The 26,081-nt window shown below is 44.7% G+C and overlaps 2 protein-coding genes across 2 annotated transcripts in view; both read right to left on the bottom strand.

The window, feature by feature from the left end:
• LOC114592134 (C-type lectin domain family 2 member B-like) overlaps positions 1–26,081 on the bottom strand; it is a 77,748-nt gene that overhangs the window by 17,159 nt on the left and 34,508 nt on the right. The window lies entirely within an intron of this gene.
• LOC144326751 (C-type lectin domain family 2 member D-like) lies at positions 17,336–24,487 on the bottom strand (the record flags this gene model as incomplete). The annotated part of the gene is made up of 3 exons (XM_077923532.1): positions 17,336–19,950; positions 21,436–21,539; positions 24,215–24,487. Coding segments are annotated over 3 exons (492 nt in total), but the record flags the coding sequence as incomplete, so codon positions are not given.

Below are 26,081 nucleotides of genomic sequence, written 5' to 3'. Positions count from 1 at the left end.
CTTTTAAATTTTCTTTGTTGTAAGATTCCAAACAATTTCCCCTTATAATATACAATTAATTTTCTAGCTTTCCTGCTATGCAAACTTTTCATTCCTTAATATTTCGCATTTCTCTTCAACAAATGTAACTTTAAAATTCATAGAAGTTTTGAAACAGACATTAAACTATGTCCAAGTTGAGGAATAACCAGAACATTAGTTAACAATAGTTCCTATATACTTTGCATACATAGGTCCTTTCCCCTCCACTTTTCTTTGAGTTCCAACAGCAAAGGTCATAAATTCCTTTGCTGAGGTCCAAAGTTCAAACATTTATCAGATGCTTTGCGCCAGAATCTATTACCCAATTAGCATTTACCTTTACAAGTCTACCATTACAACGTATGCAGAGAAATACACTTTTTCCTCTGAAAATATCCTCCTCTCTCTGTTGATTTGTAATCCAAAAGTTTGCTGTAAGCAGCATCCTGTATCTAGCCAGATGCCTGTTTCAGGCAAGACTGAGCAAAGGTGAATCAATGCCAGCACATTTACAGAGACTAAGAAGACTTTTTGCTGATCTACAGGAGAGAGATATACTCTTTTCCTCTGAAAATTTCATCCTCTGTTGATTTGTAATTCAAACATTTCCTGGGGCAATTTCTTTGGGGTGATTTTCTGATCCATAGTTGTAACAACTATGAATTCTATAAACTATATTTTCTTTTTGAAACCTTTTTTGTTTGATTTTACTACACAAAATTATATTTTAAAAAATCAAATGCATATCCATATACAGAGATTGCTCTGAATCACAGGACTTTCCCCCACCCCCTCTCTGGAGTCCCATTTTAAACATAAAAACTGTATCTTCTTCCATAATCTAACTATTATATCAATCCCTATTTTCCATCATAATTGTTATACTATGTGAAATCAAAATCCTGCCAGTGTTTCCATCTGCTTACAGTAGTCTTTTAAATAATTTACAAATTTTGCCATTCTTTTGTAAAGTTTTTGTCCTCTTGGTTCCTGAGTTTTCCAGTCAGCTTTGCCATTTCGGCATAGTCCACCAGCTTGGTTTGCCAATGTTCTCTGCTAGGGACTTTGTCTTATCTCCATCTCTGGGCTAATAGCATCTGAGTGGTTGTTCCATACATAAAAGTTCTTTTCTGGTCCTTTGGGATACTGGTACCTGTAATTCCTAATAAAAGCTTCTGGAGTTTTTTTATTAATAAAAGTTATTTTAAACATTTTTTTCCGTTTCATTATTTATCATCTCCCAGAAAGCTTTTACCACCTTACAAGTCCACCACATGTCATAAAAGGTACTTTTTTTTTTTTACATTTCCAGCAGATATTTGAATTTGCCATATACATTTTTGCCAGGTTAGAAGGAGTCAAATACCACCGGTACATGATTTTCATATAATTCTCTTTCAAAGTACAACAAGCTGTAAATTTTAAGTCTGTTTTCCATAACTTTTCCCAATCTACCATCTGAATGTTATGTCCTAAAGCTCTTGCCCAGTGTATCATTACCAATTTGAGCTATTCATCTTTTGTATGCCATTCTAATAACAAGCTGAACATTTAACAGTAATTTAACATTATTTTATAACAAGTCTTTTTTCTAACAAGCCATGTTGGTCTGCTGTAGTTGAAACAAAACAAAAAAATTCCTTCCAGTAGCACCTTAGAGACCAACTACTAAGTTTTTTATTGGTATGAGCTTTCATGTGCATGCATACTTCTTCAGATACGTGTGCATGCACACGAAAGCTCATACCAATAACAAACTTAAAGGTAAAGGTAAAGGGACCCCTGACCATTAGGTCCAGTTGTGGACGACTCTGGGGTTGCGGCGCTCATCTCGCTTTATTGGCTGAGGGAGCCGGAGTACAGCTTCCGGGTCATGTGGCCAGCATGACTAAGCCGCTTCTGGCAAACCAGAGCAGTGCCTGGAAACGCCGTTTACCTTCCCGCCAGAGTGGTACCTATTTATCTACTTGCACTTTGACATGCTTTTGAACTGCTAGGTTGGCAGGAGCAGGGACCGAGCAACAGGAGCTCACCCCATCGCGGGGATTCAAACCGCCGACGTTCTGATCGGCAAGTCCTAGGCTCTGTGGTTTAACCCACAGTGCCACCTGTGTCCCTTAACAAACTTAGTTGGTCTCTAAGGTGCTACTGGAAGGAATCTTTTTATTTTGTTTCAAGTCTTTTTGAAATCTTGATATCTCACAGCTAAATCCTTTCTTTTTATCTATATTGAAAATATCATTTAGTTCTGTAGGTCAGGGAAAAGACTTCTTAGTGTCTGTAAATGTGCTGGCACTTATTCACCTTTGCTCAGTCTTGCCTGAAACAGGAGTCTGAATAGATACAACTTGCTCTTTACCATTTCTCTAACATGCAAATTCTTTAAAGTAGTCCAAATTTCTTTTGCAGTTAACAGCCTTCGAACAGATAGTACCTGGGTGTCTTCCAGACCAAGAATTATTGTGGCTCATGCCCTCTCCTCTTTGTGAAGCCATTCAGGAGAAGGAGGGTCAGAAGCTGGGTCATTAACTACAGGGTCCCATAAATCTTCAATCGGGAGCAGCATCTCCATCTTAACACACCAACTGGAAACATTATTTTCTGTTAGTCTCTCCAGTGGCATACTGGTGTTCAGAAACACAGCCATTGTGAAACTTACTTGCTCCTCTCCTGCAGTTAAACTTTCTTCAGCTTCCACAACTACGGTACTCAGCCACACAGCCCCTAATTTGCCTCTGGGCTACCTGCAAAATCTTACCACCTTTGCTGTGCTGATTTATGGGACCCTGTACTGTTCAGGTTGCTTGTTTCCAAAGTGTGGCATTGACGTCAGCAAGATGGCCATTTTAACTGCAAAAAGTTTAGTCACTGCAGGAAAAAATGAAAAGAGCAAAGCAACAATCCACTTTCTGGCACAACTCCATTGAATGTAAAACTTTGAAGGAAACTGTAACAGGAAGTAGCAGGCAGCACCTTCTAACACAGTTAGAATGCTTTGCCTTTTTGCTAATAAAAAAAAGGTCCCTTTAATGATGCATTTAATAGGTGCCATTGGAGTAATTTTCTTTTCCCGGCAGCAAACCTGTGTAGACTACAGATTGTACACTTGTTGAATGTTACATGCAAGTAAGAATATATCCATAGTTTAAGTTGAACAAGTGTCAGTTTCCTCCATTCCAAACGCCATTCAGGAAAACAAGTATTTAAAGTAGAGTTTGACTTATATTACCCTTTACTGCAAGCAAATGTTCCACTGAGTTGCCAACTCATGTGACTGACCTGAAAGATGTTTGGAACAGGTGTAGGCCTCCCCTTCCCCTGTCTCACCCTCACCACACCCCTAGAACACCCCTCAGGATCAGAACCATTAAGAAGAACTAGCACTAATTCTGTGTAAATCTGAAAAGTTCAGGGCTCTGATATAACATGTCTAAAAATGCAAACTGTGAAATCAAAACAACCTGAATATTTACCTGCATAAGCCAAGGTATCAAATGCCACAGCCCAGGTAGAAAGGTGTTACTTCTGCAGAGATGTCATTCAGCAGACCCATCAGCAAATACAGTTCCTTAAATTCATGGAGCCAATAAGAAAATATATATCCACCTGTCCATATAGGCATACTTTCATGCCAAGGGATGCTCAGCCTTTTACTGTAGACATATCTGCCAAGCCTCATGGGTGAGCAGCATATGAAAATTCCAGTCTTCAGTGTCTCAGGTGGGCAACTGGAGAAACTTCTTCCATCCTGTTCTGCATAAGGTTGTGTGTGATGACAACAGATCCAGTAAAATAAAGGTTCTCTCAGGGGACCCATGGTGCTTATTAACCTGGAAAGAAGAGATAATAAGGTATGGTGAGATAACAATGGCTCTCAGGCTGGACTGACATGAAATTGGGCTCATTTAGACTGCCATTGCACTCGGCAAGTGAGGAGCCTGGTTTGTACGACACGGTAAGCCACATTAGGGTTTAATGGAACCATGCTGATGTGTAAGCACCCACGGAAGAACCTGCAGCCACTTTGCCCCTCCCTGGTCCTTTTTACTTTGACGCTGTGCAGAATTGCCTGAACCAGGACTCAAGGTCACATTTGGTCAAGGCACCCAAGGAATTTCCAGAGGAAGCAATCAACTCTTTATTGCCAAAGGTCACATACAAGTTAGGAAAAGGCATGTCCCTCACTCCTATGTCTCTCAGCCACTCCTAGGTATTCATCTGATGACTCAGTCACTGCAGCAGAGAGGCCACACTCCAACTTCAGCTTATGTACATATCTCCCCTATTTGTGCCATATCTCTAAACAATCATGATTTCATTATTTATTTATTTATTATTATTATTATTATTATTATTATTATTATTATTATTATTTGAATTTAGGTACCGCCTGACACCCAGAAGTTTCAGGGTGGTTCACAGAAAAGATCAACATAAAAACCACAATATATATAATCAAAATAAAAACAACAACCCAATAACACCCCCCCCAAGCCACATTTTAAAGGGGATATGATGTTGATCAGGTCCTCCAAAGGCCTGGTTAAAAAGGAACGTTTTTGCCTGGCACCTAAAGGTGCATAATGAAGGCACTCACTCACTGGATCATCACCTTGTCATGGTGAGTGGGCTTGCATGCTCCTATGACCAGTGGCGTAGCGTGGGTTGTCAGCACCCGGGGCAAGGCAAGTAATTTGCACCCCCTAATCCGTGGATTTGCGTCCCCTAACCCGTGGATTTGCGCCCCCTAACCCTAACCCCCAGATGTTGCGCCCGGTGCGGCTGCCCCCCCCTGCACCCCCCACGCTACGCCACTGCCTATGACCCTTGTGAGAGAAGCCGTCGGGAATCTCGTACTCCCAGCAGGGTCACCCAAGGCGGTAAGGTCAAAGGGAAGGAGCTAGTCAGAGAATGATCCAAGAAGTCCTCAATGGCAGAACAGGAGGATGATAACAAGCAGTATGTTACAACGGCTGTGAAGGTGGGTGAAGGCTACAGCAGATAGGATCTACCGGTTCCTCATGACTACTCATGCCATCAGAACAGAGCCCTACTGCGAAGACTGTGCGTTGATCAGCGTGCACTGATCTACACACATAAAACAAATTCACACACAGGCATCTTCCAAAAACCCAACCCAAACCCCAAAAGTCCTGTGGCGATCGGCAAATGGTAACGGGGGCAGGATCGTGAAATCTGGAAGTCCCTAGTCATGAACCGGCACATGGGCAGTGGATACAGATTCAGTCGTTCTTACTCAAGGAACGAGGCAGTTGAGCAGCTCGGCAGCTGTATCTGTGACTGAGGAGCCCTTTTTAGGACACTAATAAGTAACCAAACAATTAAACCTCTGTGTTGCAAACAATTATCAGTAATATCCAAGGCAACACAATGACCAAGTACAACAATGTGATATCAATATAAACTCTTTATATAATCTATACGGAACATTGAACAATATGAAATATATGAAATATGCACTCTCTGCAAAACCAAATAAACAGAAATCTTCTAAATCTCTGAAAGTCATGAAATGTGCACTCTTCATGGATTCTCTTGAAAACATAGAACCAAATAAACATAAGTCCTATAATTCTCTGAAAGTCTTTGTAGAATATGCAAGTCTCTGAAAGAAGCAATGGATCAGATTCTTATCTGGCGAAAACAAGCCATAAAGCTGCCGAAGTGGTACACAAACAGACGTAGTGAACTGTGATTCCAGATATACCCACTGTTTTGTAGAATTCTTCTTCAGCACAGCAGAAGGATACAGAAATGCTTCATAAACTGCAAATGAACTATTGAAACGATGACCTGCATATACACGGTAACTTACAATGTCAATTCAATATGAAATTAAACCAAAAGTACATACCCCATCTATATGGTGAACCACAATAAGCTAGGTAACCACTGCTACTGATTGCATGTTGCAAGAAACCTAAAAAGTCGACCCCAGGTGGTGCTCATAACAAGGAGATTGAGCTTGTTATACAGTACAGTTTAACAGCCAGAATGTAAAGAATCAAATAAAACAATTGAGATCTGCGTGATCTCAAATGAGAACCAGTGTGGTGTAGTGGTTAAGAGCGGTAGTCTCGTAATCTGGGGAACTGGGTTCGCGACTCCGCTCCTCCACATGCAGCTGCTGGGTGACCTTGGGCCAGTCACACTTCTCTGAAGTCTCTCAGCCCCACTCACCTCACAGAGTGTTTGTTGTGGGGGAGGAAGGGAAAGGAGAATGTTAGCCGCTTTGAGACTCCTTAAAGGGAGTGAAAGGCCGGATATCAAATCCACTCTTCTTCTTCTTCTTCTGTCAGATGCGCGTGTGGTTGCTTGAGAGTAAACAGGCAAGACTCCGACCTGTCTTTTCCAGGCTTTATTCTTGGTGCAAACTATTTACAGTGAAGAGCATCGCAAGTTCATGTCTGGCTCAGTCACTAGCAGAATCTGGGAGTGGTCAGTCTTTGTACCTCCCCCAGCATAAAAGTCGCGTCACCCCCAGCCTTTTGCTTCCCTCCCTGCACTGAAGCTTACTGCGCAGATTGGGCGCTGGCAGAGGCATACTTCCCACCTCTCCGGTTTGCTCAGGCTCGGTGTTGAGGCTCTTCCTAGCATCCCCTCATCCCTTCACCTCTTCTCCACTGGAGGAGGGGCTTTCCGCCTCACCGGAGGAGGAACTGCTTCACAAGATTTTCGGAGGCTCCTTATAACACAACTGCCCTTCCAACTCTCGCCTCTGAGTTGATGGCAGTTCCCTGACAAGATCTATTTCAGAATTAAGTCCTCCCGGATGAATGGTTTTGAACATAAAAATAAACCGAGATTCTTGCTGTCGTAACCGTCTTTTATCATCCTGTCTAATACTTATAGCTTTCTTATTCACCCACAATACTGTGAATAATAAATCCATGTCAGAATGGTTATAAGAAACAAAATGTTCTACAAGAGGCGCCTCCAAATTGGCATTACGAATGTGTGAACAGTGTTCCCCAATACGGACTCCAACTGCACAGGTCGTTTAAGGCTTTATAGGTCACTTGAGCCTTGAGTGACAGCAAAGGATCCAGGAGTACCCCCAAGCTATGAACCTGCTCCTTCAGAGGAAGTGTAACCCCATTAAGAGCAGGCGATCTCCCACCCATCTGGTCTAGGGAACAACCCACTAACAGTGCCTCACTCTTATCTGGATTGAGCTTCAGTTTGTTGGCTCCCATCCAGTCCATTACAGACACTGTAAAGGGGAAATAGAGCTGAGTATCACCAGCATACTGCTGACAATGTACTCCAAACCTCCGGATAACACCACCCAGCTGTTTCATGTAGATGTTAAACAACACAGGGGTAGGATTGAGCCCTGCAGAACCCCAAATTGAAGGTTCCACAGGGCTGAAAAGCATTCTCGAAGCAGCACCCTTTGGGAACAACCATCCAAATAGGACTGGAACCACCGCAAAGTGGTGTCACCCTCCCCTAGTTCAGAGAGTCGCTCCAGAAGGATACCATGGTCAATGGTATTGAAAGCCGCTGAGAGGTCGAGAACCATTAAAAGGGACATGTTTCCCTTGTCTCTATCTAGACAGAGGTCATCATACAGGGCAACCAAAGCAGTTTCTGTGCCAAAACCGGGCCTAAACCCTGATTGAAATGGATCAAGAAAATCAGTTTCTTCCAAAAGCGCATGGATGTGGTCTGTGACCATTCACTCCAGAACCTTGCCCAGGAAAGGGAGGTTAGCACCTGGCCAGTAGTTAGTTAGGTTTTCTGAATCCAGGTGAGGTTTCTTAAGGAGTTGTAGTAAAGTTAGTACTTCCCTAGTAGCTGTTCTTTGGTCAAGTGGAGAGTGAGGCCTTGCGGGAAACCAGTAAGAATTATGAGAGCCATCCTGTTGCTTTAATCTGTGGGCCCGTTGGCTCCAAGGGCGTGAGAGGACTACTATGGGAAAGGAATTGTCGGGCTAAATTGAAGGCTTAACACCTGTGTTCAAAGCTATGACCATACCCTCTGTAATGTTATCTATCCTTGATTGCTTGGGAATGTGCACCTGCCTAATAATAATAATAATAATAATAATAATAATAATAAATTTTATTTATATCCCGCCCTCCCCAGCCGAAGCTGGGCTCAGGGCGGCTAACAACAATCAAAATAATCCGACATTCTAAAACATTCATTATAAAATTAATTAAATCAAATTAAAATCAAATTAATGGCAACCATCAAGCCAAATTCTGTGCAGATTGCCGATTGCCAGAGGAGGGGGTCAGGCTGCGCCCTGACCAAAGGCCTGGTGGAACAGCTCTGTCTTGCAGGCCCTGTGGAAGGATGTCAGGTCCTGCAGGGCCCTAGTCTCTTGTGACAGAGTGTTCCACCAGATTGGAGCCGCGACCGAGAAGGCCCTGGCTCTAGTTGAGGCCAGCCTAACCTCTCTGTGGCCTGGGACCTTCAAGATGTTTTTATTTGCAGACCGTAGATTTCTCTGTGGGACATACCAGGAGAGGCGGTCCCGTAGGTACGAGGGTCCTAGGCCGTATAGGGCTTTAAAAGTTAAAACCAACACCTTAAACCTGATCCTGTACTCCACCGGGAGCCAGTGCAGCTGGTATAATACTGGATGGATATGATCTCGCAGCGAAGACCCCATAATGAGTCTCGCTGCGGCATTCTGCACCTGCTGGAGTTTCTGGGTCAGTCTCAAGGGCAGCCCCACGTAGAGCGAGTTACAATAATCCAGTCTGGAGGTGACCATCGTGTGGATCACAGTGGCTAGGTCAGGGCGAGAGAGATAAGGAGCCAACTGCTTAGCTTGGTGGAGATGAAAAAATGCCGCCTTTGTTATAGCTGTAATCTGCGCCTCCATAGAGAGGGAGGTATCAAAGATTACACCCAAACTCTTAACGGATGATGTTGGCACTAATTGCACCCCCAAGAGATGGGAGTTGCCCCCTCAATCCCATATCGCTCCGTCCCAGCCAAAGGACCTCTGTCTTCGAAGGATTTAACTTCAACCGGCTCCCACGTAACCATCCAGCCACAGCTTCCAGACATCTGGTCAGTGTATCTGGGGCCGAGTCAGGGTGGCCGTCCATCAACAGATAGAGTTGGGTGTCATCGGCATACTGATGGCAGCCCAGCCCAAAACTCCGGACAAGCTGGGCGAGGGGGCGCATAAAGATGTTAAAAAGCATCGGGGAGAGAATCGCACCCTGAGGTACTCCACACACCAAGGAGTGGCGCGATGACAATTCCCCCCCAAGCGCCACCCTCTGCCCCCGACCAGAGAGAAACGAGCGCAGCCATTGAAGGACTGTGCCCTGGATCCCCACGTCGGCAAGGCGGTGGTCCAGGAGTTCATGATCGACCATGTCGAAGGCTGCTGACAGGTCTAGAAGAATCAGCAGCCCCGACCCGCCTCGATCCAGCTGCCTGCGGAGATCATCTGTTAGGGCGACCAGAGCCATCTCGGTCCCATGACCAGTGCGGAAGCCGGACTGGAATGGATCGAGAGCCGATGTTTCATCCAGAAACCTACCAAGGTGTTCAGCAACCGCTCTCTCAATCACATTACCCAGGAATGGAAGATTTGAAACTGGGCGGTAATTGGATAGATCTAGAGGATCTAATGATGTTTTCTTTAAGAGTGGACGCACCACTGCCTCCTTCAGTTCCCCTGGGAATATCCCGGTGCCAAGGGACAAATTGATGATATCCCCCAGGGGGGCCCGCACCTCGTCTGGACACGCTCTAATCAGCCAAGACGGGGACGGGTCCAGAGGACAGGTGGTGGGCTTTCCAGCTCGGAGGAGTCTGTCCACATCGGCTGGGGATATCCGGTCAAAGTGGTCCAATACTGGACCCGAGGACAGTCGAGGGGCCTCCAGTTCCTTTATTGTATCCAAATTGGCAGGGAGGTCATGGCGGAGCAACAGGACCTTCTCCGCAAAAAAGCTCGCAAATGCCTCACAGCTGTGTGTAAGCTCCACCAGTCTCCATGGGAAGGGAGGAAACACCTTGATCTAGGTTCTGAAGGCTTAATTGGCTCAGCTGCGACAAGTTAGAATTATTAGCCCACAAGCTGGTCAATGGAGAATTCAAATGTAATCAAGGGTTCTGACTGGGCTTGGGGGTTTCTGATTCCATGTGCAAATTATGGATAAAAGATCTAGAGAATGGTTTGAAAGGCGCACGCTCTGCATTTCGCAAAGAATCGCCCGGCTGCTGATGTCCACCAGAGCAGCTGTCTTCTCGTCCTTTTGTGCTTTTGCGTTGAAGATTTTCTGAGACCTTTGGATGCGGATTTCTGAAAGATTCTAACTATCCTATCTTTGCCTTAGAATATAGAAGTGAGTCTCGAATGGATGTCTCGTATACCCCAGGTAGTGTGGTTGCTGACCTTGAGCCAAACATCCTGGAGAGTGATGTCAAATGGGCCTTAGAAAGCACTGCTAATAACAAGGCCAGTGGAAGTGATGATATTCCAGCTGAACTATTTAAAATTTTAAAAGATGATGCTGTTAAGGTGCTACACTCAATATGCCAGCAAATTTGGAAAACTCAGTAGTGGCCAGAGGATTGGAGAAGATGAGTCTACATCCCAATCCCAAAAAGGGAAGTGACAAAGAATGCTCCAACTACCGCACAATTGCACTCATTTCACATGCTAGCAAGGTTATGCTTAAAATTCTACAAGGCAGGCTTAAGCAGTATGTGGACCGAGAACTCCCAGAAGTGCAAGCTGGATTTAGAAGAGGCAGAGGAACCAGAGACCAAATTGCAAACATGCGCTGGATTATGGAGAAAGCTAGAGAGTTCCAGAAAGACATCTACTTCTGCTTCATTGACTATGCAAAAGCCTTTGACTGTGTCGACCACAGCAAACTATGGCAAGTTCTTAAAGAAATGGGAGTGCCTGATCACCTCATCTGTCTCCTGAGAAATCTATGTGGAACAAGAAGCTACAGTTTTAAATATTTTTTTATTAAGGATTTTCTTGTTTTACAGAAGTGTAGTGCCTCGTATTTTTTTCTTCTTCCATGTAACATTTTTACAAATCCGTTTCATTTGTTGAGGCATTAGGGGGAGAAGAAAAAAGAAAGAAAAAAGAAAGGGGGGGTGGAGAGAGGGAAGATGGATGGGGTTGGGGTTGGGTGGCGGTGTTTCTATTATGTTTAATGTGTGTAGAGTTTGGTGTCAGCGTTATTTGTGTCGTTCACTTGTGTACCTTGGGTGGTGAGAGAGGTTGGGGTTGGCCTAGGGTGTGATTGTTTGCTTGTGATTGGCTGTGGTGATCTTTGTTTTCGTGTGTGTGTGTTTTGGATCAGGTTAGCCATATTGATTTGTATGCTGTTGGTGGATTATTGTCATTGTCCTGTTGGGCTGTGTATGTGATAAAGGGGAGCCATACCGGGGTGAAGGTGTCTTCTTCTGTTTGTCCCCGTGTCAGTTTCAGTTTATTAGTTAATTTTTCTACTAGGGCTGTTTCCCATACTATTTGGTACCATTGGTCTATGCTTACTCCTGACAGGTCTCTCCAGTGTCTGGTTATGGTATTTCTGGCTGCTGAGAGCAGGTGGGTTATGAGTTCTTTGTGGTGTAAATGGGCATTGTTGTCTTGGAAGATGTTTAGTAGGGCCAATTCTGGGGTGATGTCTATTACTTGTTTAGTTATTTTACATATTTTCTTGTATGGCATATTTCTTGTACAAGAAGCTACAGTTAGAACTGGATATGGAACAACTGATTGGCTCAAAATTGGGAAAGGAGTACAACAAGGCTGTATATTGTCCCCCTGCTTATTTAACTTATATGCAGAATTCATCATGCGAAAGGCTGGGCTGGATAAATCCCAAGCTGGAATTAAGATCACGGAAAGAAATACCAACAACCTCAGATATGCAGATGACACAACCTTGATGGCAGAAAGTGAGGAGGAATTAAAGAACCTTTTAATGAGGGTGAAAGAGGAGAGCGCAAAATATGGTCTGAAGCTCAACATCAAAATAACGAAGATCATGGCCACTGGGCCCATCACCTCCTGGCAAATAGAAGGGGAAGAAATGGAGGCAGTGAGAGATTTTACTTTCTTGGGCTCCATGATCACTGCAGATGGTGACAGCAGTCACGAAATTAAAAGACGCCTGCTCCTTGGGAGAAAAGTCTCCCTCTACTGGAGAGACTGTGAAGGCCTTTCCAGCCCCACAACTGGTCAGGCCAGTTTTTCAACTTTCTCTTCACTCCCCACCTAGCAGTGTCAAGTTCAGTCCTGGGCTGCCCGCACAGCAGGGTGAGGTGAAAAACAAGAAGAACTTCTGAACAGGCAGCACAACTTCAGACTGCAGATGTCTGGCATGTTAAATTATCAGTTTGCAACAAAACAAAACGAAAACCTCAGATTAAGAGAGTTTCCCCGTCCTAGTGGCATAAAAGACGACCGTGGGAAACAGTTTCAGGGGTGGCAGAATATTTTTTTTGGGGGGGGGGTTGGGAGAAATAAATACATACAAACACGAAGGTATATAACACGAAGAGAGACTCGGAGCAGCTTCGTGCGGCCCCTGGCAGCTTTGTAGTCATGCTCAGGGAACGGGAGGAATAATAATAATAATAATAATAATAATAATAATAATAATAATAATAATAATAATAATAATAATTTATTATTTGTACCCCTCCCATCTGGCTGGGTTTCCCCAGCCACTCTGGGCGGCTTCCATAGAAACCAAAAAACACTAAAATATCATACATTAAAAACTTCCCTGAACAGGGCTGCCTTAAGATGTCTTCTGAATGTCAGGTAGTTGTTTATCGCTTTGACATCTGATGGGAGGGCGTTCCACAGGGCGGGCGCCACTACCGAGAAGGCCCTCTGCCTGGTTCCCTGTAGCTTTGCTTCTCGCAATGAGGGAACCGCCAGAAGGCCCTCAGCGCTGGACCTCAGTGTCCGGGCAGAACGATGGGGGTGGAGACGCTCCTTCAGGTATACAGGACCGAGGCCGTTTAGGGCTTTGAAGGTCAGCACCAACACTTTGAATTGTGCTCGGAAACGTACTGGGAGCCAATGTAGGTCTTTCAAGACTGGTGTTATGTGGTCTCGGTGGCTGCCCCCAGTCACCAGTCTAGCTGCCGCTTTCTGGATTAGCTGTAGTTTCCGAGTCACCTTCAAAGGTAGCCCCACGTAGAGCGCATTGCAGTAGTCCAAGCGGGAGATAACTAGATAACTAGGTATGGGAAGAAATCCAAAGAAAGGAAAGGAAAGGAACCAAATTCTTTCTCGGCTGAGTCAGCCATCAAGATAGCAGGAGGCCAGCAGATCCTGGCGCTCCCGCAGCTGTCCTTGCTTCTCTCCGCTTGAGAGGCACCTTTACGCAGCGTTAAACGATTTAATAACAACTCGCACATTCTCGTGGTTCAGGGACACGATTCCGTGCGCCCTTTGGCTTCGCTTTGAAAGACACGGAGACCCAAGACTCGAGCAGGTCGCCCCTCGCCCCCACGGCTGCAGAAGACGAATCGGCAGAAGCGGGGGGGGGGGGGGGAGACGCTTTCCCCGCCTGTCCTGTTTCTCCTGCCCCACCCCCTTTCCAAAAACCAATTATTGTACCTTAACGGCACCCCCCACCCCCCCAAATGGGGAAAATGCGAAAAAATACTGCACATACCCTCATTGCAAGCGCTCCACCTAAACTCAGAAGGACGTCGACTTCCTAATAGGGCTGTCAAACTAAAAGCGGAACAGACAGTTTCAACGTCCAAGCACTACGTGGCGCTTGCTGTTTTGCTTTGGTTTTTGGCAGCCTTCCTGTTTTCACGATAGGACTTGTGCAGCGCCTGTTTACGAAAGTGTGCCATTGCATATGTGCAGAGTGCAGTATCGCCCACCCCACCCCCACTCCAAATAAGTGAATGGGCGAATACTGCATTTCTGGGCGCAGGGTTGGGGGAAAGGATTTGCTCCATAATTATTGTATATTATTTTCATGAATCATCTTTATACAGTATAAGTGATTGAATGACTCCTCACCCCCACCCCGCTTCAAAAAAACGTGACCGAGAGAATGTCATTTGTTAGCCTCCATATAGCTCAGTGTGGGGCTGATAACACCAAGGATGTAGGTTTCATCTTCCTGCATTGCAGGGGGGTTGGACTAGATGACCCCCAGGGTTCCTCCCAGCTCTACAATTCTATAATAATAATAAAATTTGCACGCGCCCCCCCCCCCCCCGTTTTCCTTTACACCCAGGTGCTTAGAGGCTCACCAAGCCGGCAAATGATTTCAGACATCTAACGAAGTGGATTGTTGCCAGTGAACCTGACCAACCTGACCATACACACATCTCTCAGATTCTGCTTCGGTTTCACGCTGGGAGTGATTTGCAACAGCACATCGCTGACACCTAGTGGCGGATGGTGCAAAATCGGCGCCAAAGACGCGAGAACAGATGTTAAAACAGCTCAAAGCAGGCACCTACCAAGAGGTGAACATGACTCACCCAGCTCGGGTCCTCCCAGCGCTGCCCTCCCCCCCCCCCCCGCTGCTTAAGTTACGGCCCCTCAGGGCCCCTGTCACCACGCGATGGAGGTGCCCCATAGTCAATCTGGCAGCAAGAGATGGGAGTCAGACAGCCCCCCAAGGACAGCAGAGGAACCTGCTGGCATTGTAGTCAGAAACTCCCAGCTCAGGGTGCTGGCCCTTCAGTTTTCTGCTGCTTCTGGGGGTGCTTTCAGTGCTGTTAGAACGTTTATACTTTCTTCAGTTCATTAAATGTATAAACCGCTTGATTGTAAAAAACCCAAAAACCACCACCCTCAAAGCATTTACAAAAAAAGAGTTCCTTTTGGCAAGCCCACCCAGATATGTAAAGCTGACATGTATTTTAATACGTGATTTCACTTTATAATGTATACAGTGGTACCTCGGGTTACATACGCTTCAGGTTACATACGCTTCAGGTTACAGACTCCGTTAACCCAGAAATATTGTATTGTACCACTGTATTTATCTGCATAACATCATTCAATAAATAAACAAGAGTTTGACATGTTGGGAAAGAAAATTCACAAGCACCCTAAATACTGTCGCGCAGTGGTAAATTAATCAAGCAGAGTCTTCTTCATAAACAGAATAAAAGTTTACTGAAGAAAATAAAGTTGTTCATAAACAACATAGTCAAAGAGCATACACAGAGTGCTCATAACAGCTTTCTGATTCTTCATAGAGGCATACATCTTAGTTACTGAGTAACTGTAGTCCTGGAGCCGCTCTGTCTGCACACACATACTGAGCAGAGAGAGACTACGCTACAGACACAATCCATACAGCTCTCTGAGGCCCAGAGACAAAATGGCTACTTTATGTATAGGGAGGGAGTTAAGAACTTTGCTTCAGGATGAGAACAGAAATTGCAGCACGGCAACAGCGGGAGGCCCCATTAGCTAAAGTGGTGCTTTAGGTTAAGAACAGTTTCAGGTTAAGAACGGACCTCCAGAACGAATTAAGTACTTAACCCGAGGTACCACTGTACGTCGGGATTTCTTAAATCATATTATAAAAATACCATTATATGAAGTATGGATGAGATCTAAAGACTTGTTTGAAAGGAAAACACCGTGGTGGTTGTCACCCCAGGAAGCCTTTTTAGTTAAAAAATTAAATATGAAAGGAGCTTGGATTACCTATAGAGATTTGTTGAAAGAAGACAATACTGTAATATAATCAAAATCAGACCTTATGAAGAACTAAAACCTATATTGTCAGGATGGATGGAATATCACCAAATTAATGATATATTCCTTAAAGATTAAAAAAAATGGATTTAATCATGATAGATCAATACTGGAGACTGGGGTATTACAAAGTCGTACAAAGATGTTGTCTAAAGTATATGAATTTTTGTTGGAATGGCATACAAAAGATGAAGAAATTAAGGAGGTCATGACTAAGTGGGCAATGGACCTGGGATATAATATCAAGTATGAGAAATGGACAAGACTATGGAATTTAGGGATAAAATTTAACACATCCATGACCTTAAAAGAGAATTTGTTAAAAATGATGTATAGGTGGCACTTAACACCCACCAAACTAGCAAAGATGTACAAAATGAAAAATAACTGTTGGAAATGCATTGTAAAAGAGGGAAATTTTCTCCACATGTGGTGGTTGTGTGACAAGGTGAAGACTTTTTGGGATAGTGTGTACAGTATAATGAGTTAAAAAAAGATATTTAGGTACACCTTCTATAAAAAACTGGAGGCATTTTTGCTAGGAATGGTTGGAGAGGACATTAAAAGGGAAGATCAGAAACTCTTCCTGTACTGTATGCCACAGCAGCAGGAAGACTACTCCTCGCACAGAGATGGAAACAACAGGATATTCCAACAATTTAAGAATGACAACAGAAAGTACATACACTTCAGGTTACATACGCTTCAGGTTACAGACTCCACTATCTCAGAAATATTACCTCGGGTTAAGAACTTTGCTTCAGGATGAGAACTTTGCTTCAGAAATCATGCTCCGACAGCGCAGCGGCAGCGGGAGGCCCCATTAGCTAAAGTGGTGCCTCAGGTTAAGAACAGTTTCAGGTTAAGAATGGACCTCCGGAACCAATTAAGTACTTAACCCGAGGTACCACTGTATTGGAGTATGCGGAAATAACAAGGCTAACTGGAAGAATCCGACAGCAGGACGATGAGAACTTCCAAAAAGAATGGTCCAAATTTATGGTATACTTAGAGAAAATTGTACATAAATAAAGACACTTGCGGGGCTGAAATAAAACTCATAACGTTTATTGTAAACAGTTGGTTAGACCACAAGATGTAATACTGTAATATAATAAGGCATGTATGTCTAAAGTATAACACAAAAATTTATTAAGGAATTATAGACATTTATAGAATGTATATATTAAGTAGTGGGTTGACAAAGCAGACGGCACCGAGATTTCTCCAAGTGGCTCTTTATAAATAAGCTGGAACTGAACTGAACAGCAAACATCTCAGCCGGCCTGCTTTTATAGGCAGCCGGCTGCCAACATTGTAACAACAACAGCCCAGGGTTTCCCGTCTAAATTAACTGAAGTGGACCTGAGTGAAAACTATATACACAATACCCACTGGTGGCCTGGGTGAGAACTTCAATACATAACAGTATATACAGTAATCACGCTTAAGCAAGCGCATTGTAGAGGAGCCAGAAGAGGGGTGGTGGGAAGTTAATTCGGATAAGATATAGATTTAAAGGAGAATAATATTGTTAAGCTGTATTGTGTTCAGTGGCGTAGCGTGGGGGGTGCAGGGGGGGCCGGCCGCACCGGGCACAACATCTGGGGTTAGGGCAAATCCACAGGTTAGTGGGCGCAAATCCATGGGTTAGGGGGCGCAAATCCACGGGTTAGGGGGCGCAAATTACTTGCCTTGCCCCGGGTGCTGACAACCCACGCTACGCCACTGATTGTGTTTAAGATATTTGGAAAAAATTAATAAAAATTAGGGGGACGGGGGACAAACAGCCAAGTGTACTTAGAGAATAATCAACTACCAAGTGGAAGCACATGAACCAAACATGACAGAGATAATGGGCTGTATTTAACCAATTTCCATTCCGAGTGATCCCAATGGAATCAATGAGCCCAAGTTTGCCATGTCCAACAAGTTCAATGAATAGGATTAGCATTGGGTACCACCCAAATCCTGAACACCCTTGCCTTATAGGATCCCACTGCATGGACACAGCAACCAGCTGTTATTTGGAAAACATTTGAACCCAGCAACTGAAGTATTTCCCCCTCCATATTCTTCTGAATATTATTAATCACTGATTTATTTATTTTTTTACAAAAATATATTTCAGGATATCCATTATACAAACATATGAAAATAGATGTTGAGACAAGTAAAGGTAAAGGGATCCCTGACCATTAGGTCCAGTTGTGGAAGACTCTGGGGTTGCGGCGCTCATCTCGCTTTATTGGCTGAGGGAGCCAGCGTGCAGCTTCTGGGTCATGGGGCCAGCATGACTAAGCCGCTTCTGGCGAACCAGAGTAGTGCACGGAAACACCGTTTACCTTCCCGCCGGAGCGGTGCCTATTTATCTACTTGCACTTTGACGTGCTTTCGAACTGCTAGGTTGGCAGGAGCAGGGACCGAGCAACAGGAGCTCACCCCGTCACAGGGATTCGAACCGCTTACCTTCTGATCAGCAAGTCCTAGGCTCTGTGGTTTAACCCACAGCGCCTCCCGCGTTCAGTAGCTTAGGGCCTCATCAAACCTAAATCTGGCCCTGCTCCTAGCAAATGAACACCAGCTCAGCCTTGCTTCTCCTCGTCGTGCTTTTGTTAAAAATGCTTTCTTTCAAAGCATGCACATGAAAGCTTATACCAAGAACAAACTTAGTTGGTCTCCAAGGTGCTACTGGACAATTTGTTTACTTTTTATAGATATATTTTGACTGCATCAGACCAACACGGCTACCTACCTGATTCTAAAACTTAATAACGTACATCCAGTTTTTTCCCCCTTTAAATTTTTTGGGGGCTCACAAGAGAGTGGGGCACTAAGCTGTAGCTTGTTTAGCTTATACATAAATCTGGCACTGGATATGATGAACCCAGGTGAGGAGGAAGGTCTCCTTCCCTTTCTAGCATCCTGCATCCCCCCTCTATCCTGAAAGCAAGCGGCTGAATCGCACAGGCCAAACTTATAAAAAGGACGATGATGGAATAGAAGTCATAGAAATGGACTGGTTAAAAGGAATAGCTTTTCAGCTTTAACTGGCTAGAAAGCAGGTTAACTTTAAAATTGGGAAACCTGGCTCTCCCAGAGGTTTCCCTGGCACTGCCCACTCTCTAGACTCCTCTCCATATGGCAAAATGGCATTTTACTGCCGCTGTCTTGGGCTTCTTGTTTCACAGATGGAGATTTGGCCTTTTAAGAACTACACCTCCCTGAATTCCACAGCTCATCCTGGCCATTTCTGTGCATTTACCCAAGTCAGCAGAGCAGCCAGGTGGTGGCAGGAGAGAGAACAGGCACCAGCAAGCAGAGAAATGGATCCCAGGAAAGAGGGCAGCCACTGTTATGGCTAAATCCTCAGACCCCAAAAGAGATATGCAAGGAAATAACCTATTCTTAATTTACAAGTTTATAACCCTACCGCAGGTGTATGCTAGTGGCATTCTGTGGTAAAAACTGCTTCAGAATTCTGGATGTTGCTAGAGTACTGGGAAGCTTCCTGAAAGAACAACCTCCCCTTTTCATATTAAAATACAGTGGTACCTCGGTTTACAAACTTAATCCGTTCTGGGAGTTCGTTCTTAAACTGAAACTGTTCTTAAACCGAGGGGCGCTTTCCCTAATGAGGCCTCCCGCCGCTGGTGCCCTTCCACCGTTCGGATTCCTTTCTTAGGCCAAGGCAAAGTTCGCAAACCGGGACACTACTTCCGGTTTTGCGGAGTTCGTAAACTGAATCGTTCGTAAACAGGACTGTTCTTAAACCGAGGTACCATTGTACATGCACCAGTGTATTTTGTTACTTCCAGGTTATTCTGGTATCCTTATGATGCCATGACTTTTATAAAATACATGGAATGGGTAAGAAGAATCTAACTTAAGTATTGATAAACTGTTGCACTGAAAACTCTGTGACAGATAAGGACAGTTTTCAGAAACCCTACCTATGAGTAACACTGAATACAACTCAAGTCTTTCAAAAGGAAGGCACTTATTCTTTAGGACACTGTTAAGAAATTGGTAGCTGTTGTACAGAGTGCAGTCGATGAACCTTTCTTGCTGGGAAGACTCTGAGCTCTCTTCAAGCTGGGAGATGAGCTGTTCTGCATATCCACTCTCTTTCGGATGTACACCATGAAGAACTGGCATTTCTGTCATTTAAGTAAGCGCACAGGCCATCTGCTCCAATTTTAAACCTGCAACATTATTATTATTATTATTATTATTATTATTATTATTATTCATTAAATTTATATACTGCCCTTCATCCAAATAACACAGCACAGTTCACAGCATAAAAATGCAAAATGAGAATTCAAAAAAGCTAATGAAACGGAAACAAATACAACCCCCCCTCCTCCCACAAACATATTTAAAAGTCCAAGGAATGTTAATCTCCCAAAGGCTTGTTGAAGAGAACTGTTTTCACCTGGTGTCTAGAGATATGTAATGATGGTGCCAGCAAGCCTCCCTGGGCATTCCACAAATGTGGACACAGTAGAGATGGAGTCCATGTTTATTATTCCTTATTTAGAAAACATCTTAATCACTTCATATTCCAAAGAGCAACCAAGCAAGGTATCAATATGCAATTTATTAAGGACTGGTTAGAAACCTGTTAAAACAACTATGCTGCTCCAAAATTACCGTATTTTTCGCTCTATAGGACGCACCTTTTCCCCTCCAAAAATGAAGGGGAAATGTTTGTGCGTCCTCTGGAGCGAATGCAGGGGGGAGGCAGGCAGGAAAAGCCCCCAAAAGCCGCACACAAGCTCCATGTGGCTCTTGCGGGCTTTTCCTCAGGAGGGACAAGGGACTGATGCGGCCAGTCAGTCCCATCTCCCTCCTCATAGAAAAGCCCACAGGAGCCGCACGCTCCTTAAAGGGTGCGCGGCTCCTGTGGGCTTTTGCGGGAGGTGGGGGTATTGCCATAGCTGCGCGTCACCTCTCCCGGCTGGTGAGGTGGCGCGCGGCTATGGCAGCAGCCTCTTTAGCCGCGCGCCACCTCACCAGCTGGGAGAGCGTGCGCGGGGCTAAATAAGTGACCAAGTCAGGATTACCCTCTTGGGAAGAAACGGTGGGATAAAAATGTCTTAAATCAGTACCAAAACTCCAAAACAGTCAATGCCTATCGGATATCCATGGAAAGGGAGTTCCACAACATTGCTGCACTAAATTTCCTGCTGCGAGGCCTAACGGAGCAGCATAGACACCCTTACATGGAAAGGCCTGCCATTCAGAGCAGACTGGGCAGGTGATTACGACAAATGCCTCTTTGCTACACCAGCTTCCAAATCGGTGCAGCAAATAGGCACAGATCTGGCCTGCCTCCATCGTGTGACAGCAGCAGAACTGGTTCAGAATCCAGTGGATCTTGTGCCCTCAGCTGCCAATTGCTGGCGCAGGCTTCTGCCCACCTGCCATAGGGGTGGGCACATTGGGGCATCCCTTGCCAGCATAGGCCAGGGATCCAGGCAGAGATGGGAGAAGAAGCATCTCTGCCTCACCCAAGCCCCTTGCAGCACAGTGGATCATGCGACAGAGGTTTCGTTTCCAATTCCTTTAAAAAGAGACACAACTTTTCTCTCTGTGTGTGTTTAATGGAGCAATGTTTAACAGAAATCTCTAATCACACAACCGTCTCAAGATCACCTGAAACTTGAATTAAATTGATACCTTACCATGAGTTGAAATCTGAGCCATTTGTCCATTTCCAGGGTTGTCCTTCCTCCCTCCGTAGCCCAATCCAATAATCAGTTGCTTCCTTCTCGTTCAGTAGAAATTTCTGCAGGTTTTTTTTTTTGGGGGGGGGGAGAGAAAGTAACTCAGTATTTGACAGACCTTTTTCAGAGGACATTATTCTCAAAAAGTAGAACCTCAGAAGTTCTACCCACTTGGCAGGATTTTCTTCAAATACACTAACATGTTTAAACATGTTTGACTTCTGAGGTACAACTGTAATATGAAAACTATTTGCAAAAAACTAACAGTCTTTTTTATTTTATTCTTAGTCTTCAAGGCTAATTTATTCATTAGGTTTTTTTGTAGCCGCCATTCCCTGTCCTCTGCTTCATATCCTGAAATGATGCTGGGCCCAGGGCATTGTGGGTGATACAAAATGGCTGCCAGAATGCTCCTACAGTTGCTTCTGTTGCCGTGGCAACAAAAACAAAAACCTTTAGGCAACGGTGGGAGGAGGAGAAAGAAGCTGTGGCCCTGCAACTACTAATGGCGAGCCCCATGTCCAAGGAAACTGTTGGGAGAATTTACCTTCCCTTCAGACAAATCTGGCAAGATGGCTGCCAAAGTAACTGTGGCCAGAGGGCCATTTATGCAGAGAGGCTGGAACACTGAGCACCATCTGGTGGAAAGGCAGGACATGAATTAGAAACAACCAAGCAAAATATGCTATGGGCTCATATACCACTTTCCATTACACGGTGGACTGTGTTTTACAGCCAAAGGTATTTCTAAACTCTCATCCACGGGAGCCTCACAGAAAATATATTACAGTACAGTAGTCCATAGAATAGAATCATAGAATCATAGAATCATAGAGTTGGAAGAGACCACAAGGGCCATCGAGTCCAACCCCCTGCCAAGCAGGAAACACCATCAGAGCACTCCTGACATATGGTTGTCAAGCCTCTGCTTAGAGACCTCCAAAGAAGGAGACTCCACCACACTCCTTGGCAGCAAATTCCACTGTCGAACAGCTCTTACTGTCAGGAAGTTCTTCCTAATGTTTAGGTGGAATCTTCTTTCTTGTAGTTTGGATCCATTGCTCCGTGTCCGCTTCTCTGGAGCAGCAGAAAACAACCTTTCTCCCTCCTCTATGTGACATCCTTTTATATATTTGAACATGGCTATCATATCACCCCTTAACCTCCTCTTCTCCAGGCTAAACATGCCCAGCTCCCTTAGCCGTTCCTCATAAGGCATCATTTCCAGGCCTTTGACCATTTTGGTTGCCCTCCTCTGGACACGTTCCAGTTTGTCAGTGTCCTTCTTGAACTGTGGTGCCCAGAACTGGACACAGTACTCCAGGTGAGGTCTGACCAGAGCAGAATACAGTGGCACTATTACTTCCCTTGATCTAGATGCTATACTCCTATTGATGAGGCCCAGAATTGCATTGGCTTTTTTAGCTGCCGCGTCACACTGTTGGCTCATGTCAAGTTTGTGGTCAACCAAGACTCCTAGATCCTTTTCACATGTACTGCTCTCAAGCCAGGTGTCACCCATCTTGTATTTGTGCCTCTCATTTTTTTTGCCCAAGTGCAATACTTTACATTTCTCCCTGTTAAAATTCATCTTGTTTGTTTTGGCCCAGTTCTCTAATCTGTCAAGGTCGTTTTGAAGTGTGATCCTGTCCTCTGGGGTGTTAGCCACCCCTCCCAGTTTGGTGTCATCTGCAAATTTGATCAGGATGCCCTTGAGTCCATCATCCAAGTCGTTGATAAAGATGTTGAATAAGACCGGGCCCAAGACAGAACCCTGTGGCACCCCACAGTTTGAAGCTACAAAAGCAGGATGGTTCACTTAAAATGTTTTTATACCACTTTTTAGTCACAAAAGAGAAATATCTAAATGATTCACACAATATCTAGTAAAAAGCAGTGATAAACAAAGTAATGAAGAACCAGCACTCTACGGGTGGTGCCTGACTGAATGCCACAAGGACTGAATGCCATACAGTAGGCACCAACACAGAGAAGGCCCTGCTCTGCACTTTCACCAGATGGAGCTCTGTAGGTCATGGTACAGTCAGGAGGGTCTCATCCACAACCCAGCTGAGGTGTAGATCTAGGAGGTGCACCAAACTGAGCTGACAAAACATCCCTGGACGATACAGCAAACTAAAGTTTCAGGCATGGCAGTGAATCCACAAAGAGTCCAATGTCATAGTTCTGAATGACCGGGAGATGATGTGCACCCAAAGAATATTTCAGGCCCCTCCACTCCAGTGCCGGGGTTGAAGTGGGCGGAAAGATCCCTCTACCTGCCCCTTGAGAGAGAATCTCTAAAGAGCAAGCAGATGGGTGGTTATCTACTGATCTTAGCTAAGCCCTAGAGCACTAACTTCAAAGATTGAAGTAAGGCCAATGGAATACTATCTCTGACACTGCAGGGAGAACCTAGCCACTCTCCTCCACGAATTAATTTCTCTAATTTAATCCTCTTTCAATGCCATCCAAGTTAATGATGGCCGTCAATTCCTCCTGATGGAAAAGAGCCCCTGTCAGTGTTAAGATCAGAGGTGAAATAGGCTTATCTGTGGTATCCATAAAATGTAATGGGATGACTGGCAAATGGAACAGAAGCACTGAGCTTGATTGGGAGCTGTGGTGGACCTGAGACTCCCCGCTGCTGATTTAACTGGTAAATCACAATACAGCCTTGGTCTAAATGCTACTTGCTTATAATGAAGTCGAGAGGGCAGACTGGAAAGGCTCTCACCATTTCACTTGGAGTATCGATTGCCGTCAGGGAGCCACCATAAGAAGAACAGTTGCTCTGACTGGAGGTCCAGTTTGCCTCAGCAGTTGAAAAATAGTAGCACCAGGCTTCATGCACGACCCAGCCCTGAGGGCAGGGGATGACACAGGTAGGGTACCGATGTGATGGTGTGGGTTTTGACAGAACCCAGCCCTGAGGGCAGGGGTTGTGATCTGAAGGGTACTGATCCGTTGATGAGCGTGTCGACAAGATAACTGAAAGAAAGAAAGTAATTTAAGAGCAGCTAACCAAACTGCACATTCGAAAGCACCCTTAAGTGCAAGTAGATAAATAGGTTCCGCTTTATAGCGGGAAGGTAAACGGCGTTTCCGTGTGCTGCGCTGGTGCTGGCTCGCCAGAGCAGCTTTGTCATGCTGGCCACGTGACCCGGAAGTGTCTCCGGACAGTGCTGGCCCCCGGCCTCTTAAGTGAGATGGGCGCACAACCCTAGAGTCGGACACGACTGGCCCGTACGGGCAGGGGTACCTTTATCTTTACCTTTACCTAACTGCACAGCTACTGCTCTGGAAATAGAGGGGGCTATAACCCAAACTGCACTTAGCTTGGCAGTTAGCCCCACTGAATTCAATAGGGCTTACTTCTGAGTAGACAAGGTGAAGATTGTTGCTCTACTTAGGCTGCAATCCCACAACCATTGACCTGGGAGTTCAAGCCCAGTGGGACTTGCTTCTGAGCAGATAACATACCGATTTGTAATTCCATAGATTAAATTTGCAAATCTTTGCATAGGAATAAGAACAATAGCTCTGAAGAAAGTGATTGAAAACAAAGGCGTATTACTTTAACATTAAGAGGGAAAACAGCTGCGTCTGCTAGCACTGCGGCATAGTCCATTTATTCATCGCTGTGGTGGGAGGTGCACCTACCCATCTCCTGCTTTTCCTGACTGGTGCCATTCCTAACACAGTTTAACTCCTTACTGCAGAGATAGGGCCAAATACAGCCCTCCAATCCTCAAATATTTGGTCCTTGGGACCCAGGCCACCCCCCTCACCTGCCCTGCTGCAGGCCTAGGTTTGACCCAACTATGATGCGTTCTTGAATTATGACTTTTGACATGTGAGTGCAGAAGTCTCTGGGTGGAATTTAAACTAGCATAAAGGAAATTGTCCAATCGGGCAAGCAAAAACGTGTGTGTTTTCAAGCTATTTCTCCCTTTCTCCTCCCCACAGTCTGTTCTGAGGGTTCTCCTGACACACACCCCAAGCTGTTTAGCCAGGCAGGGAGAAAGTTTGTTCCACTAGAGGGACTTATGCTGGCTCCATCTAATGCAACTACAGTGATACCTCGAGTTACAAATGCTTCAGGTTACAAACTCCGCTAACCTGGAAGAGTTACCTTGGATTGAGAATTTGCCCCAGGATGAGAATGGAAATCATGTGCTGGCAGCGCAGCAGCAGCAAGAGGCCCCATTAGCGAAAACACGCCTCTAGTTAAGAACAGTTTCAGGTTAAAAATGGACCTCCGGAACGAATTAAGTTCGTAACTAGAGGTACCACTGAATTAATTAAAACCAGCCTCTTGTCTTTTGCTTGACTAGAATATAGCTTTGTACTTTTCCACACAAGTAGGAAAAGGAGCCCTTTTTTGCTTTAGAAAATAGAGCAGAAGAGAAAGTAAAAAAAAATGCAAAGTTCACTGAATTTGTTAAAATAATAATAATAATCTCTGAAGCACACAATTTCTAATCTATCTTCAAGTTCATTCTCTTATATTTGTCCTTAACTCTCCAAAACTCTTTGGGCCTTGAAGCTAAAATATAATAATTGCTGGGGGAAATAAACTAAACATTCTACTATCTGTGTGC

The sequence above is a fragment of the Podarcis muralis genome, chromosome 2 (genome assembly GCF_964188315.1).
Source record: "Podarcis muralis chromosome 2, rPodMur119.hap1.1, whole genome shotgun sequence".
In the NCBI taxonomy this organism is placed as follows: Eukaryota; Metazoa; Chordata; class Lepidosauria; order Squamata; family Lacertidae; genus Podarcis; species Podarcis muralis.
This window is presented reverse-complemented; position numbering and strand designations above follow the sequence as displayed.